The following is a 15684-nucleotide window of genomic DNA, read 5'->3' as shown; positions in this document are numbered from 1 at the left end:
CTCATTCTGTATGGTGAGTCTCCTCCGAGCTGGTGTTCTGGGCAACTTTTTCGTAGCTCTCCTCATTCCTAAGCCACCCCAATAATTTTCCTTCAACTCTCTTCCTTCTGCTTAAATGCTTCTGCCAGAAGGATGAGTCACTAGTTTCAAAAGCTTGCATGGTTCCTCGACATTTATATGTGTTTTCTCGTGCTATGGCTTCATGAGTAGTTTTTTTATCCATACAATTACTCAAGCCAAGCCAATGTGATGCACAAGTAGAACAACATCCCACAGAACGACTTTCTTGACAGTTTTACATGGTGGTATGAATGTTGGGGAGGGGGAGGGTGGGGGGACTATGCAGAACATCTGAATCATTACAACAACATCTTAACTTTTATCTAGTTTTTATTAGTCTAGCCTGAAAACATTTTGGACGGACAGGATATGTTGGTAATCTTCAGAATATGGATTCTGAAGACGGCCAATGTATGGATGAAACTGGTCAAGATTGTAACCACGTGTCATGAATGCGTTTAAAATTAAATGAGTTGTACATTACCAACGGTTCATATAAATTCAGAATTTCCAAAAGGATAGTACTACTTACCTAATTATTGATGTATCAGTGAAATCAATGTAATCATTCAGGTTTTTGTAAGATATTAAACACCAGAAAATCAAAATAATAGCTCATTTCTCTGTGCAGGATAAACAACCCATGACTTTTCTCTTATGAAAATAAAAATCATTCATGAAGAAAGGTCAACTCATAAGGCATAATTAAAAAAAAAAAAGAATATAATATGGTTTCAAAAACAAAATACATATCACAATGGTCATGGACAAAATGTCTTTAAAAGTATTTTAACCTGTCAAACATAAACAATTTTTTTGTTTGTTTGTTCATAAGAAACCTTGTGTGTTTCACTGTAAAAAATCAAAATCCCTCCCACTGCAGAGTTAATACGTAACTGCTCAATATGCAGCATTTTCTGTGTGAAACATGGAATGAATTTAAATTCCACAATAGTTTTTTAACATAAAAATGGTTTCTGAAACCAAGCATTCAAACTGAAAAGAAATGACAATGCTAAAATAACATGCAATCAAGAAATGAAAAACATTTAAAATGTCGATGAAGTAACAAACTTTCTGATGTACTGATTAGATCCCACATATCCACAAGCTTTTCTTTTACATTTTGTTAAAGATGTATATTCACAAGTATCAGAAATATCTACACTTTATGAGAGAGAACCTACCCCATTTTATAAATTTAATCAAAACTATGCACACTTTGTACATTTGTATATCAGTATCAAACAGTGTTTATGCTTAAAGATAGTACTTTTTCTTCATAACTGGTCTCACAATAGCAACAACTGCACATACACACAAATTAGTACATTTATAGTCACTGAACTGAGATTCTTGACCACCTAGTTAAACAAAATAGCACTCAGGCGAGTCATTGGAAATAATGGCATTTCTTCAATGAAAATATTAGGTAGGAGTCATAAAATAAGTTAAAACCAGTCAAGAGACTTCTCTGAAATTCATATCCCTGGATAACAGCTCGACTGACGATCAGCAATGGCCATCATCTTTACATGTTAGGTAACACCTGTAACAGAAATAGAAGTAAATTAGTTAAATAATATGTGAGTCAGCTTCACATTGTGTTTAATTTTCATTCACTGTTATCAGTTCCGGAAGCGTGTTAGTGAACAAGAACACCCTACATCTAGATTCCTTCTTCCTGTGCATCCCCCACCCCCCACCCCCCTATACCCCTACTTTCAGGGACTAATGGACGGAAGTGAAATAAGTGTTTAGATAGATGGGAATATTTCATTTGAGCAGTGTTTCGATAACTGATGCAATGTTGAGGATATGGTTTTGATACTCATACTCCCATTTCTTTGATGAACAACTTTTCCAGAGCCACTTCCTCATCCTCTCAAATCCAGAACCTCCCACAGAAGAACCACAAAAGTGCCCCACTTGTGACAGGATACTTTCCGGGACTGGATCAGATTCTGAACGTGGCTCTCCAGCAGGGATACGACTTCCTGAAATCCTGCCCAGAAATGAGATCCATCCTTCATGAAATCCTCCCCACTCCACCAAGAGTGTCTTTCCGCCGTCCACCTAACCTTCGTAACCTCTTAGTTCATCCCTATGAAATCCACAAACCACCTTCCCTACCCTCTGGCTCCTACCCTTGTAACCACCCCTGGTGTAAAACCTGTCCCATGCACCCTCCCACCACCACCTACTCCAGTCCTGTAACCCGGAAGGTGTACACGATCAAAGGCAGAGCCACGTGTGAAAGCACCCACGTGATCTACCAACTGACCTGCCTACACTGTGACGCATTGTATGTGGGAATGACCAGCAACAAACTGTCCATTCGCATGAATGGACACAGGCAGACAGTGCTTACCAAATGAAAGTGCTGGCAGGTCGACAGACAGACACACACACACATATATACATATATTGTTTGTGTGTGTCTATCGACGTGCCAGCGCTTTCGTTAGGTAAGTCACATCATCTAGAAAGCGCTGGCACGTCGATAGACACACACAAACAAACACAAACATACACACAAAATTTAAGCTTTCGCAACCAACGGTTGCTTCGTCAGGAAAGAGGGAAGGAGAGGGAAAGACGAAAGGACGTGGGTATTAAGGGAGAGGGTAAGGAGTCATTCCAATCCCGGGAGCGGAAAGACTTACCTTAGGGGGAAAAAAGGACAGGTATACACTCGCGCACACACACACATATCCATCCGCACATACACAGACACAAGCAGACATTTGTAAAGGCAAAGAGTTTGGGCAGAGATGTCAGTCGAGGCGGACTGACATCTCTGCCCAAACTCTTTGCCTTTACAAATGTCTGCATGTGTCTGTGTATGTGCAGATGGATATGTGCGCGCGCGTGTGTGTGTGTGTGTGTGTGTGTGTGTGTGTGTGTGTGTGTGTGTGTGTGCGCGAGTGTATACCCCTTTTTTCCCCCTAAGGTAAGTCTTTCCGCTCCCGGGATTGGAATGACTCCTTACCCTCTCCCTTAAAACCCACATCCTTTCGTCTTTCCCTCTCCTTCCGTCTTTCCTGGTGAGGCAACAGTTTGTTGCGGAAGCTTGAATTTCATGTGTGTGTATGTGTTTGATTGTGTGCCTCACACTGTGATAAATAAACAGGAAAAATAAATTTGAACTACGATCAAATAAAGATAAACAATATTATTACATAGCGGATGTACCTATTTTTGTCTACTGTTGCATGAAAGTAACAGCTTTATTGGTTTGATTTGTTTCATTTTGGAGATACTGTTCTTTAAAATAATGCATATAAACAACACATGTTTTTCTGAAAATAAAATATGATTTTCATTTTGAAATTGACATAAATACCTTTACAATGCTGAAGTGTAAAATTCTCAATACAGCAATGGAATGCACAATCAACGGTGCCTAATGTCTTTCATATATTTTCTGATTTCAGGTGGAAAGCTCCAAGCCTCTAGTCTGTTGTTTGCTTTACTTGATGCTATGACCTGGAATTATGTTTATAACATTTTAGTTTCTCATAGTTAACTGTTAGGCAAATATTCACACATCAGATTTTCTTTCAAATTTTTCCTATGTGCATCTACCCAGATGCAAGAGGACTGGTCTAACATTATGATATAGTAGTTAAATGAACATTTTTTTACATTGTATAAATCTGTCCATATGGTTAACATGAGCACCTAATACATACTGCATGAGAGTGCAGGTAAAACAGTGAATTTATTTCACACACACACACACACACACACATTTGCACACGCGTCACCTGTAACACAACATTAATTATACCAACTAAACAATTTTACAGTAGTGCAACAGAGGATTATGAAATGTGCACAATGTAAATCTACATACTGCATGAGAGTGCAGGTAAAACAGTGAATTTATTTCACACACACACACACACACACACGTCACCTGTAACACTACATTAATTATAACAACTAAACAATTTTGCAGTAGTGCAACAGAGGATTATGAAATGTGCACAATGTAAATCCTATGAGAGAGTGGACCAAAAGTGGTAAAACAATAATGAGACCTATGTGACCAGTTAGGTTAGCGCTGCTGAGAGTGTTTAAATGCCAAGTATATAAAAAATATAAATACTATTTGAAATACTGTGTTGAGACAAAATTGGATTCTTCATTCTTACTAGTCTCATTTTGTATAGACATTTTGTCTGAGTACAAATATGAATACATTAATATCTTCTTCTGTGAGTTTTTGTGAGGACTGTTGTTGACCACCACCATTCAGCTTTCTAAGTCACATAAGAACACAATTCTCTATCAGCTTCCTTCACCATCATATATTTGAGGAATATCCACACATATAGAATTATCTGTTCTTTGTACCCAGAGTTAATTGTGGCTGCTCATTTTCTATTACCTGTATGTAACTCAATCATCTTTACTCAGTGCCAGATAAAAAATACAGTTTAATAAAATTTTCTCGGGCTTCCAGCCGTGTCAGGTGGTTAAATCCCTTGAGCTTCGACCGAGCTCTCCTCAGACATTGTCAAGTGGTAAGAATGACTGCTGTGTTGCCGTCACCGCGTCGTTATATAGTCGCACTGCTGGCTGTAACATCACTGTGGTGTTCACAATGGGATGAAGAGGAAGAGGAGAATCCACTGGGCACCCACTTACAGATTGGCAAAACACCTGGCCAGCCTCCTTGCGCTGCATGTGTGTCGTCGTGTGCATCACATCAAGAACACCGACGACTTTATCAACAGAATTAAACAACTGCATCTTAGTCAAGGAGATATAATGGTTAGTTTGGATGAGGTCTCCCTGTTTACACGTGTTCCAGTCAAAGACTGTATAGATCTTCTCTCCCAATTATTTGATGCACAATTGTGGGGCTGTTTAAGCACACATTGACATTGTCGTATTTCCTACATAGTATTTCGACCAGTTGGACGGCATGGCGATGGGAAGCCCATTAGCTCCATCCATGGCCAACCTTTTTATGAAAAAATTTGAAGACATTGCCTCGGACACGGCTCCAGCTAAGCCAAGTTGCTTTTATCGTTACGTCGATGACACTTTTATCATCTGGCCCCATGGTCGTGAAAAACGGGGAGAATTCTTAGAACAATTGAACAGTATTCACTGCAACATCAAGTTAACGATAAAAGTCGAAACAGATGGTGCATTGCCCTTCCTTGACGTCCTTGTTCGATGGCAAACCAATCAATGGGCACCTCAGCCACAGTGTCTAAAGGAAACCGACACACACAGATCGGTATCTGCACACTCCCATTCGGCACAAAAACTTGGCGTTCTGAATACCCTCATCTGTCATGTTAAAGTCGTCTCAGACGCTGAAAGTCTGCCACTAGAACAGAGCCACCTCCGAAAAGTCTTCCGGGAAAATGGGTACAGCCACGGACAGGCGTCACAGGCTATATCTGGTGTGACAAGCAAGAAACACACCAACAGAGTAGAGAACACCACGGAAGAAGCAAGCAAGAAACTTGTGTTTTTGCCTTTCTGTGGTACGGTGTCGGGTAAAGTTAGCCAGCTCCCGAAGAGATATAACATTTCATCTGTGTTCAGGCCCCCAGCAAAAATTCGACAGCTGGTGAGGCTTGTGAAGGACGATCTAGGGCTTAGAACGCCTGGAGTGTACAAGATACCATGTCAGTGTGTCAGTGTGGTTGTTACTATGTCGACCAAACAGTACGCACTGTGGAGCAACGTGGGACGGAACACGAGAGGTGCTTACGCCTACGCTATCCAGAAAAATCAGCCGTGGCAGAACTCCCCTTAGAAAACAGACATCGAATTCTATTCGACGAAACATCTGTCGTTACGAGGACGAAGGGATTTTGGGATAGTGTCATAAAAGAAGCTATTGAAATAAAAAAAAAAAACTCTGAAAACACCATCAACAAGGATAGCGGTTTGCAGCTCAGCACAACCTGGGACCTGAAAGGCGCAACGGACGCGGGACGAAAACATTACCATATACGGCGAGGAAGAGAGCACTAGTGAAGTCACAGCCAGCAGTGCGACTATATAACGACGCGGCCATGGCAACACAGCAATCATTCTTACCACTTGACAATGAATGAGGAGAGCTTGGTTGAAAGCTCATGGGATTTTAACCACCTGATGTGGCTGGAAGCCTGAGAAAGAAAAAATTTTAATAATTCATATTGCCATGAAACCATGCATTCAAACAAAAAATATGGTGTAAATTCCCTTATCATCCTTAAAATTTAATAGAGTATAATTTCCTGTGTGAAAATCAATTCCACAGATGTATATCCCATTGCATAACTTTACATGAACTATAAATACATGTCAAAGTATTAGAAGTCTGTATGAGACACTTGGGGCTATCACCAGTTGATGGCAGTATTATTCTTGTGATAATTAATGACATTCAAGAACAGACAACCAATATTTACATAAGCGAAACAGCAGCTGCAATATAACTGCCTGTTCAAGTAGGTTTACAGCCCTGGAGTATGGCACTGTTGCACAATTTTTGTTTGCTAATGGGTTTGGAATCTAATTAATTTTTATGAAGAAATACTCCTCATCTATAGCAAAACAGGTCACTCACATTTACATGCTTACAATAATTGTTAATTCTTCAGTGAACTTGTGTGCTTGATTACTGGACACAAATTCACTGAAGGCTGGATGTTTGTGATTGATATATTTGGGATTAAGCACGGAAACAACTTTAATACAAAAGTGAATGTGTAATGACTGAAGACTACAGATATTAACCTTCTACTAATTGGCCGTTCATGAAGCATAACACAAAGCACCACTAATTATGTTATTCCAAAATCTACACGTAGTGGATGCAATGAACACGGATTCCATAACACAAAAAGCAAAATATGCTAACATAACAGCACATCTATTGCTACAATCAAAAGTCTTCAATTATTGTTTATTATATCAGTATCCTCCAAGTAACAGAAGGAAGATTAGGGTTCAGCGCCCTGTCTACAACGAGGTCATGAGACGTGGAGAACAAGTTCAGAATGGGGGACAGATAGAGAGCAAAACTGACCATGTCCTTTCTGTTTGTCTTAAATGATTTAGTGGGGAAAAAAAAAAGAGGATGGGCAGATGGGAATTTGAAATGCCATCGTCCTGAATGCAAGTGCAATGTGATACTCACTGCACTACCTTTGCAGCTCACATTTAACTAATTAAAAAATGTTTAAACACAGGGGATTAACTGAAATCTTACTAACAAAAAGTATTTAGAGAAATATATACACGTCACATTAAAATTTACCCTGTTCTTCACAACTTCCATGCAGAAGATCATCCTCCCTGGTCCAGGAATTCTTGACAGAAGTGCCTTGTCCTGGAAAACCAAGGGGAAGCATTATGATCAAGAATTTTTGTAACAAGCATTCAGCTGAAAAATTGAATTATTGTAATTTACAACAAAACAAATGGATGAATCAATTTTTCTATGCAAATACCATATGCTGCACTAAGATAAATTAATTGTGTTTAATACATACAGGAAGGACATAAACAGAGATTAGGAATAAAGCCATTTTCACACTGTCTTCCAAATATGTTTCTAACTGTGTTTCATATCATGATTTCAGCTACTACTTTGCGGCTGATGTTTGCAACATGTTTTGAAACACGGAAACAGCTAACAATAGCAGCGTCAGTGCACATCAAAGTAAACAATGTTACTAGCCACCTACCGAACACCACCGCTGCATGGCACAAGCATATATTTATATTTTGTGGTGTGTTTTCATGTGTAACTATTGAGTTTGTTTTGCAAATAATGGAGTGGACAAGACAACAGACACTGGAGTTGGTATTGCTGTAACACGCACAAGAGTGCCCGTGGAATGTTCAATGTAAGAGGTATAAGAACAGTAATAAAAAATATCTCTCTGCAGAAAACTGCTACTGTTCTTGACAACAGCTTCAAGAAGAAAATCCAATCACTTTTCATGCAATACTGATGGGAGGGCATAAAAGTAGAAAATACTGCAGTAAAAAAATTGGCCAATGGCACAGACACTGTATACAAATCTAAATGATTCAGTCATCTCCTGCTGCAGTTTCTCAATGATGTTCAAAGGGTAAAAATACAGACACCATCGACAAAGAGATATAAAAAATTATGATTGCTTATCTTCAATTTGTATTTTATACACTACAGTATCAATCATCCACAGTCATTTTGCCATGGTACACTTCCTTATAGACTTAAAAAATAATCTGTAAACTAGTCACAGATTTGTTTATATGAGTTAAAAGTTTTGAGTATTATGTTTTGGAGTGCAGGAAAAACCAATACAGTACCATCTCATCTCTGTGTGCCTGGGATCATCTCATCTTTCCTTAAATCGTATGAATCATAGCTTCCTTGTGAAGTATATTGGTTCCTCACTGCAGCATTTTGCCTTAAGAAATTATAGACTCAAACATAGCTGTAAGGGTGAAAATTTGTGCCTTCTCAGGTTGCAACAACATAGATTTTTGGAAGATGCAGAAACTGAAACCATAATACCAAATGTGTTCTCTCCAACTGTTCTAGCCCCATACAATCAGAAATTAACAGTTCTTTCTTTTGAACCTTGAACATGCCTCCCTGGATAAGGTTTCATAATGTTTTCCTGTAATGGAAAATGTTGTCACAGCTGTCAATGACAGCAAGTAGCACAATGATAAATGACCCCTTGTAACTGTAGAACTCATTCTCATAAGGCAACAGGGCACTGTGACAATATGTGTTTTCCATCAACTGCTCTCACACAACGGGAAAGTGAAGTACCTATGAGAATACACACACTTTTTCACGCCAGTTGTTTTCAGTCACCAGCATCTGAAAGAAATTAATTTTATTACAAGTTTTGGAAGACTTGATATTGAGAGTAGGTGCTGGCTCTTCTGTAACATCATTATCTCCACAGAAAAAATTAAAATGAATGGTTAGAAAGCAAGGCGGCTGCAATGCCCCTTCTCAATCGCTTACCAAATTATTCCAATGCAGGACAATAAAGATAATGATGAAGCCTATGCCAATGATCAGCATGTGACTTGCATGCTGAAGAAACTGCCATAAATACAGGAGGCACTGATGAAACAATATGTGAATGTGCTCTTCCTTCAAAAACTTGTGTTGATTTCCCTGTCACATTCACAAGCAACATAGATACCAAGGAACACAGTCATGTATTTTGGCAATATAAATTCAGTTTTTAAAAGAAAATTTGATAAAATACTTATTTAACAATGTAAGGAAAGACAGATAGCTATTTACCATAAAGGTGACATGTTAAGTTGCAGACAGACACAATTAAAAGATATTTATAGATTAGGTTTCAGTCGCTGTCTTCTTCATAAAAAGAAACACATACATGTTCATTCACACAAGCAAGCACAACTCACACACATGAATGTCATCTCTGGCAGTTCAGACCACAGTTTCCATTGTTTGATATTTAACAATGTTTTTCATTTAACTGTCATTACATAATGCTTCAGAACTTCCATCAGGTATCCACAAGCTATTTCAGATACAACTGGCTTTGAAATAAGAAACAAATAAACAAGACTGAAATGAATCTCTCATTGTCAAAAAAACAAAGTAGAAAAACAAGTTCTCTGGTTGACTGGAATAGTTGTTTTCAAATCTTGTGTGTGTGTGTGTGTGTGTGTGTGTGTGTGTGTGTGTCGGCGCGCGTGCGAGAGAGAGAGAGAGAGAGAGAGAGAGAGAGATTATTTATTTATTACAAATGATGTTACCTTATTTGCCATTATTTCAGAATCAGTGGACAACACTGAAGTTAAGTTACAGAACACAGAGCCATCTCCATGTTCAGCTCTAGTACCAAGTCATTCTGCCAGCTCTTCTATAGATTGTTTTTGTCCACCATTGACAACATCGCCTTTCTTTTCGTTTGTTTGAATATTTGAGTGTTAATAGTGCGCCACTACATACCAAATCAGTTTCCTCATCACTAGACATAATGTAGCACACAATACAAATAACAATGGAAAATGGCATTGCAGATGATGTGAATACACCATGAGAAATGTTTGCTACCAATGTGAAAAGTGACCTTAACAAGAAACAAAGTTGCGAATATGTTGCAAATCGGTGTAGGAAACATGTTTGCAACAGAAAATTGTTTCCTGTGACAGTATGTATGCAGCTTAATATGCCTATAGAACAACTCTTCTTCCTTGACTGTTGCTGCAATTCTTTGCAAGTTTGTGGGCCATATAAAACAATGGATTATATACTACACACTAAAAGACACCTATATTAAGAATGTCAATGAAAAGTATTATTATTATTATTGTTGTTGTTGTTGTGGTCTTCAGTCCTGAGACTGGTTTGATGCAGCTCTCCATGCTACTCTATCCTGTGCAAGCTTTTTCATCTCCCAGTACCTACTGCAACCTACATCCTTCTGAATCTGCTTAGTGTATTCATCTCTTGGTCTCCCTTTACGATTTTTACCCTCCACGCTGCCCTCCAATACTAAATTGGTTATCCCTTGATGCTTATTATTATTGTTGTTGTTGTTGCTATAATTATTATTAAAGAAGAAATTTTTTTTGAATACATTATGGGAGTGACAGTGATAAATATGTTACAAATATTTACTATTAAAAACAGTCTTGATCACAATTTATTTAGTACGGTGACCGGTTTCGACCACTACTGTGGTCATCTTCAGAGTGATTCTCTAGCAGAAGGAGGTTCTTACTCATTGGTCTGAAGATGACCACAGTAGTGATTGAAACCAGTCACCGTACTAAATAAATTGTTATCAAGACTGTTTTTAATAGTAAAGAAGAAATTGGCTTTTTTATATGTATACATGAATGGAAAACTTGGTGTGTGTATTCTCTCTTTCCCCAACTCAGTGCCTCTTCTAAATGGTGAATGGTGATTTATAATCATATATGTTTATACGCAAATGTTTTAAAAATTCAGATCATATAAAAAGTCAAATTTTAACAAGCTTTTTTTACACAAAATTAAAAAAAAACTACAGATTCTGATTATACACTCCACAGTAAAATATATCACAAACCTGTAAATTGTATATATAGATGAAACCATCATAACAGCCAGCAAAGAGCAGGTTCCTAAAGAGTCGTAAACAGACTACTACGCCAACACCTGCTGTCAATCGATAAACTTCTGCGCCACTCTGCAAACACAGAAACATTAAACATTCATAGTCCGAATGTGTGTGCGTGTGATAACAACAAGTAGAACTATAAAATGCAAAAATGAAAATAACAGTAACAATTAATCAGTACATGTTATGTGATAATCAGTCTAGTGTATGCCTTTCAATGTGACATCACTTTGGCAGCTTGCTTATTTATTGAAGCAGAATTTTTTACTTGGTAATGGGGATCTATGAGACCATTGCCCACAAAAGTAAAGATTCTGGGTTCGAGTCCCAATGTATAACATAGTTTTAATCTACCATTAAGTTTGAAAAACAGTGCACATTCCATAGCAGAATGAAAGGTTCACTCTGGAAACAATCCCCCACACCATTTGTTCCCAGTACCTTTTTTCCGCGAGCACTAATCCAACAAGATATGAATGAGATCTTCTTCAAATTCTGAAAAGTAATGGAGAAGTTGTGGCAGAAATAAAGCTGGGATGCCAGGTCATGAGTTATGCTGGGTATCCCAGTCAGTAAGAGTACTGCCTGGGCATGTCAGATTTGCGGTTTGAGTTTTAATCTGCTACGATGTTTCAAAACAATGTTAACTCCATTGCAGAGTGGGAAAGATTCATTCTGGAAGTAGTTTATGGTGGTGTCTTAACATGAATACTGCTACATGTTGTCAATGTGCACTGCGATGCTAGTGAAATTAATGTCACGTATGCTTCTGATGATTTGATTTTGCATCAAAATATTTTTTATGCCTGAACTAAATATTAACACATATGGGGTTGAGGATAATAATTACACAAAATAAAAAGTTCAGTGTACAGTCAGTCCCAGTTATTGAGAATTTTCCAAACAAAAGTAGTAGCCTTCAATTTCTGCAAGACGGTGTGAATATGCATCTTTTGTGACAGCTTACCCCCTGTCCTTAATATCAGATGTATAGTGTTTTCTGTTTTACTCACAGTGTTACCACTCCAGAGAAACAGTGCAAACAGAACTGTGATATGGGCACTTTATGAGAATGAATTTTCCGACGATGTTACTTAATTTTCAGAATGTAGGAAACTTCTTTGTTATTAAAGTTACACTAACGCAATATGTGAATGAAATCTTAAGAATACATCAAGTTTTCATCTACTTCAAACCATAAGTCTGTCACAGTTTTTCTAACATGAGATATTTCTGTTAAAATATGACACACTATGGTCTGCTTGCGCATCAAGTGCTAAGCAGTCACTTGTATGGTTTTGTTATGGGAACTGGGTTGCTAAGTTTATCATTAACCTGTTATGAATTTTTCTTATCTGCCTACTTATTTCTAACATGACAAAATATAAGATTTGTGCGTGTTCATTGCAGTGAGAAAACGTATATTGTATATGCAAGGTAGCATTAAGGAATAGAGAAAAGGCAATACAAACAATATTATTTCAGTATTACAGTAATTATACTGTAAATACACTTAGTAATTATTTTGTGTGATACAGACTAAATTCCTGCAGTGAAATTCATTTGAAGTGTGTTGCTGAAAAGGTCTCCTGCTGCAGTAAAAAAAAAAAACGTCAAACAAAACCACACAGTGCAAGCACGAAGTGTTGTGGCGGTCGCACCAAGGTTTGCAAACTTTGGGTGTCCGCTGCACTTACAGGTATTGTGGGATTGGAGGAATGCGGTCCGTACCTCCTACATGGGCTGCAACTGCCCACTCCCCTGCCCCCCACCCCCCCTTACATCCTACCGTAGCTGTCAAACCAAAAGTAATTTTGAACAGACTATAGTATGGGACCTAGGAGGAGTGTAAGTTCAGTTCTTGTTAGACTATTGTGTGATATTATTTTATATTTAAATATCAATTAACATGACAATGCTTTACAATTAATTCCAAATGTTGTTTTATTTATTTGTCTGAGTAGCCCTTTTGGAGGGTGTGATAAATCAACTTTGGTTTTGCATCTTTGTATTTAATTTTTGTTGCTCCCGGACTTATTTCATTCTTTGAGTGTGTCATTCATTTTCTTGCTGGGTCCACTTTCTTCCTTTTGCAGGCATCCTTCTTTCCTGAAATCCTGCCTTTTATGTTGTTTCTCTGAAAAGTATTCTGTTATCAATTATGCTCATTCTAATTTCTGTGTTTTTCATATCTTTTTAAATTTCAATTAACCATGTGGGTTTGGATTTGTAGCTCTTTAGTATATAGAAGATCTGCTTGGTTGGTCTGTTACTATCCATTCTGTATATGTGGCCACAAAACTGTAGTCTTCTTTCCCTCAGTACATCGGTTAGCTTTCTTACAGAACTCTCTGTTTGAGCTTAACTTGTATTTTACTTTAGTATTACTTTTAATTCCATTTGCTTTAATTTATATGTAGGTCTACACAATTAAATGCCTGTGTTAACTCACACACAAGCCACATCTAATGGCCTCATTTTTTAAATTGCAATTCTGCCATTTAAACAGTCAATACTCTACCGGTCATAAACAGCATATTCAGCGGAGAGGTTGTCTCAAAATTTCAAGCTATGAATGACTCAGAACATTGTATTTTCGGACGTGTGTCCTCCATACAAAGGCCATACTCTTACGCTCCTTAATGTACTTCTTAAGGTCCAATATCATTTTTTGTAATGAGCCACTGGAGATGGATTTTGATTATGCTGTAAGATCTGATGTCTGCCACCATAGTTGAGTGATCAGTGTAGACGGATGCCATGCGGAGTGCCCACACTCAATTCCTAATACTGGGAGGACTGGTAACGGCTGCATTTAGCCTCACATTGCTAACTGGGAAGCTACTTGGCTGAGTAGTAGCACCTCCAAGGTCTGGAAAGTCTGTAAAATGGCCAGGAGAGCAGTGTGCTGACCACATACACCTCCATAGAGCCTCTGTATGACGCCTCAACGCAGAGGATGATATGGTGGCTGGTAAACATCCCTTGGGCCTTTACGGCCTGGATGGGGAGCTCATTTTCGTAAGATCTGAAGTAATTTCCACATCAAATTACTTGAGATTCTTTCGTTATCTATACTGACAAACTGTTATTACTGTGTTTACATTATATTTATCAACCTTACCATGTATACACCTTCTTTCATTGATAGTCCTCTAAGAAATAACTAAATGATTCTACAAGTGTGATTAATGTTTTTATATTTCATGCATACCTATCTACTACGTTATCTCTTTCTTAAAACCTACAAAAATTAAGATCAGTAATGCATTTTCCAATAACCTATTACTAAGCACTTAAAGGGTTATAAGTACAAAGTCAGCAGGAGCAGGTTTAATAATGAATAAAAAAATACGACTGCAGATAAGCTATAGGATCACGGATAAGCTACTATGAACAGCATAGTGAATGCATTACTGTAGCCAATATAGAGACAAAGCCCACACTAACCACAGTAGTACAAGTTTATATGCCAAATAGCTTCGCAGATGATGAAGAGACTGAGGAAATATAACATAAGATAAAACAAATTATTCAGATAGTTAAGGGAGATGAAAATTTAATAGTCCTGCGAGACTGGAATTCAATAGCAGGAAAACGAAGAGAAGGAAAAGTAGTAGGTGAATATGGACTGGGAGTAAGGAATGAAAGAGAAAGCTGCCTGGTATAATTTTGCACACAGCATAACTTAATTACAGATAACACTTGGTTTAAGAATCATGAAAAGGGGTTGTATACATGGAAGAGACCTGGAGACACCAGAAGGTTCCAGTTTGATTATATAATGGTAAGGCAGAGATTTAGGAACCAGGTTTTAAATTGTCAGACATTTCCAGGGGCAGATGAGGACTCTGACCACAATTTACTGGTCATGAACTGTAGATAAAAACTGAAGAAACTGCAAAAAGGTAGGAATTTTAGGAGATGTGACGTTGATAAATTGAAAGAACCAGGGGTTGTAGATAGTTTCAGAGGGAGCATTATGGAACGACTGACAATAACACAGGAAAAGAAATACAGTGGAAGAAGAATGGGTAGCATTAAGAGATGAGAGAGTGAAGGCAGCAGAGGATCAAGCAGGTAAAAAGATGAGAACTAGTAGACAAGAGGTATTTGATTTAACTGATGAAAGGAGAATATATAAAAATGCAGTAAATGAAGCCAGGCAAAAAGGAATACAAATGTCTCAAAAATGAGATTGACAGGAAGTGGAAAATGGATATGAGGGTATGGCTACGGCACAAATGTATGGATGTAGAGGACAAATGCATGGATGTAGAAGCATTTGTCATTAAGGATAAGACAGATGCCACATACAGGAAAATTAAAGAGACCTTTGGAGAAAATAGAACCACGTGTATTAATATCAAGAGCTCACATGGAAAACCAGTCCCAAGCAAAGAAAGGAAAGCAGAAAGATGGAAGGATTATATAGAGGGTCTATATAAGGGTGATGTACTTGAGGGCAATACTATGGAAATTTAAGAGGACGAAGATGTAGATG

The 15684-nt window shown here is 37.9% G+C and overlaps 1 protein-coding gene across 1 annotated transcript in view; it reads right to left on the bottom strand.

The window, feature by feature from the left end:
- Positions 1–769: 769 nt before the first annotated feature.
- Positions 770–15684, bottom strand: part of LOC124595821 — a 134740-nt gene continuing 119825 nt past the window's right edge. Inside the window, exons 10-13 of the mRNA XM_047134755.1 lie at positions 11130–11249; positions 7340–7411; positions 3407–3549; positions 770–1609 (exon numbers count right to left, since the gene is read on the bottom strand). Coding sequence (XP_046990711.1) covers positions 3457–3549; positions 7340–7411; positions 11130–11249 — 285 coding nt within the window. The 3' untranslated portion in view covers positions 770–1609; positions 3407–3456. The remainder of the gene's footprint in view (positions 1610–3406; positions 3550–7339; positions 7412–11129; positions 11250–15684) is intronic.

The sequence above is a fragment of the Schistocerca americana genome, chromosome 1 (genome assembly GCF_021461395.2).
Source record: "Schistocerca americana isolate TAMUIC-IGC-003095 chromosome 1, iqSchAmer2.1, whole genome shotgun sequence".
Taxonomy (NCBI): Eukaryota; Metazoa; Arthropoda; class Insecta; order Orthoptera; family Acrididae; genus Schistocerca; species Schistocerca americana.
The sequence above is the reverse complement of the archived record's forward strand: the minus strand, read 5'-3'. Positions and strand labels throughout refer to the sequence as shown.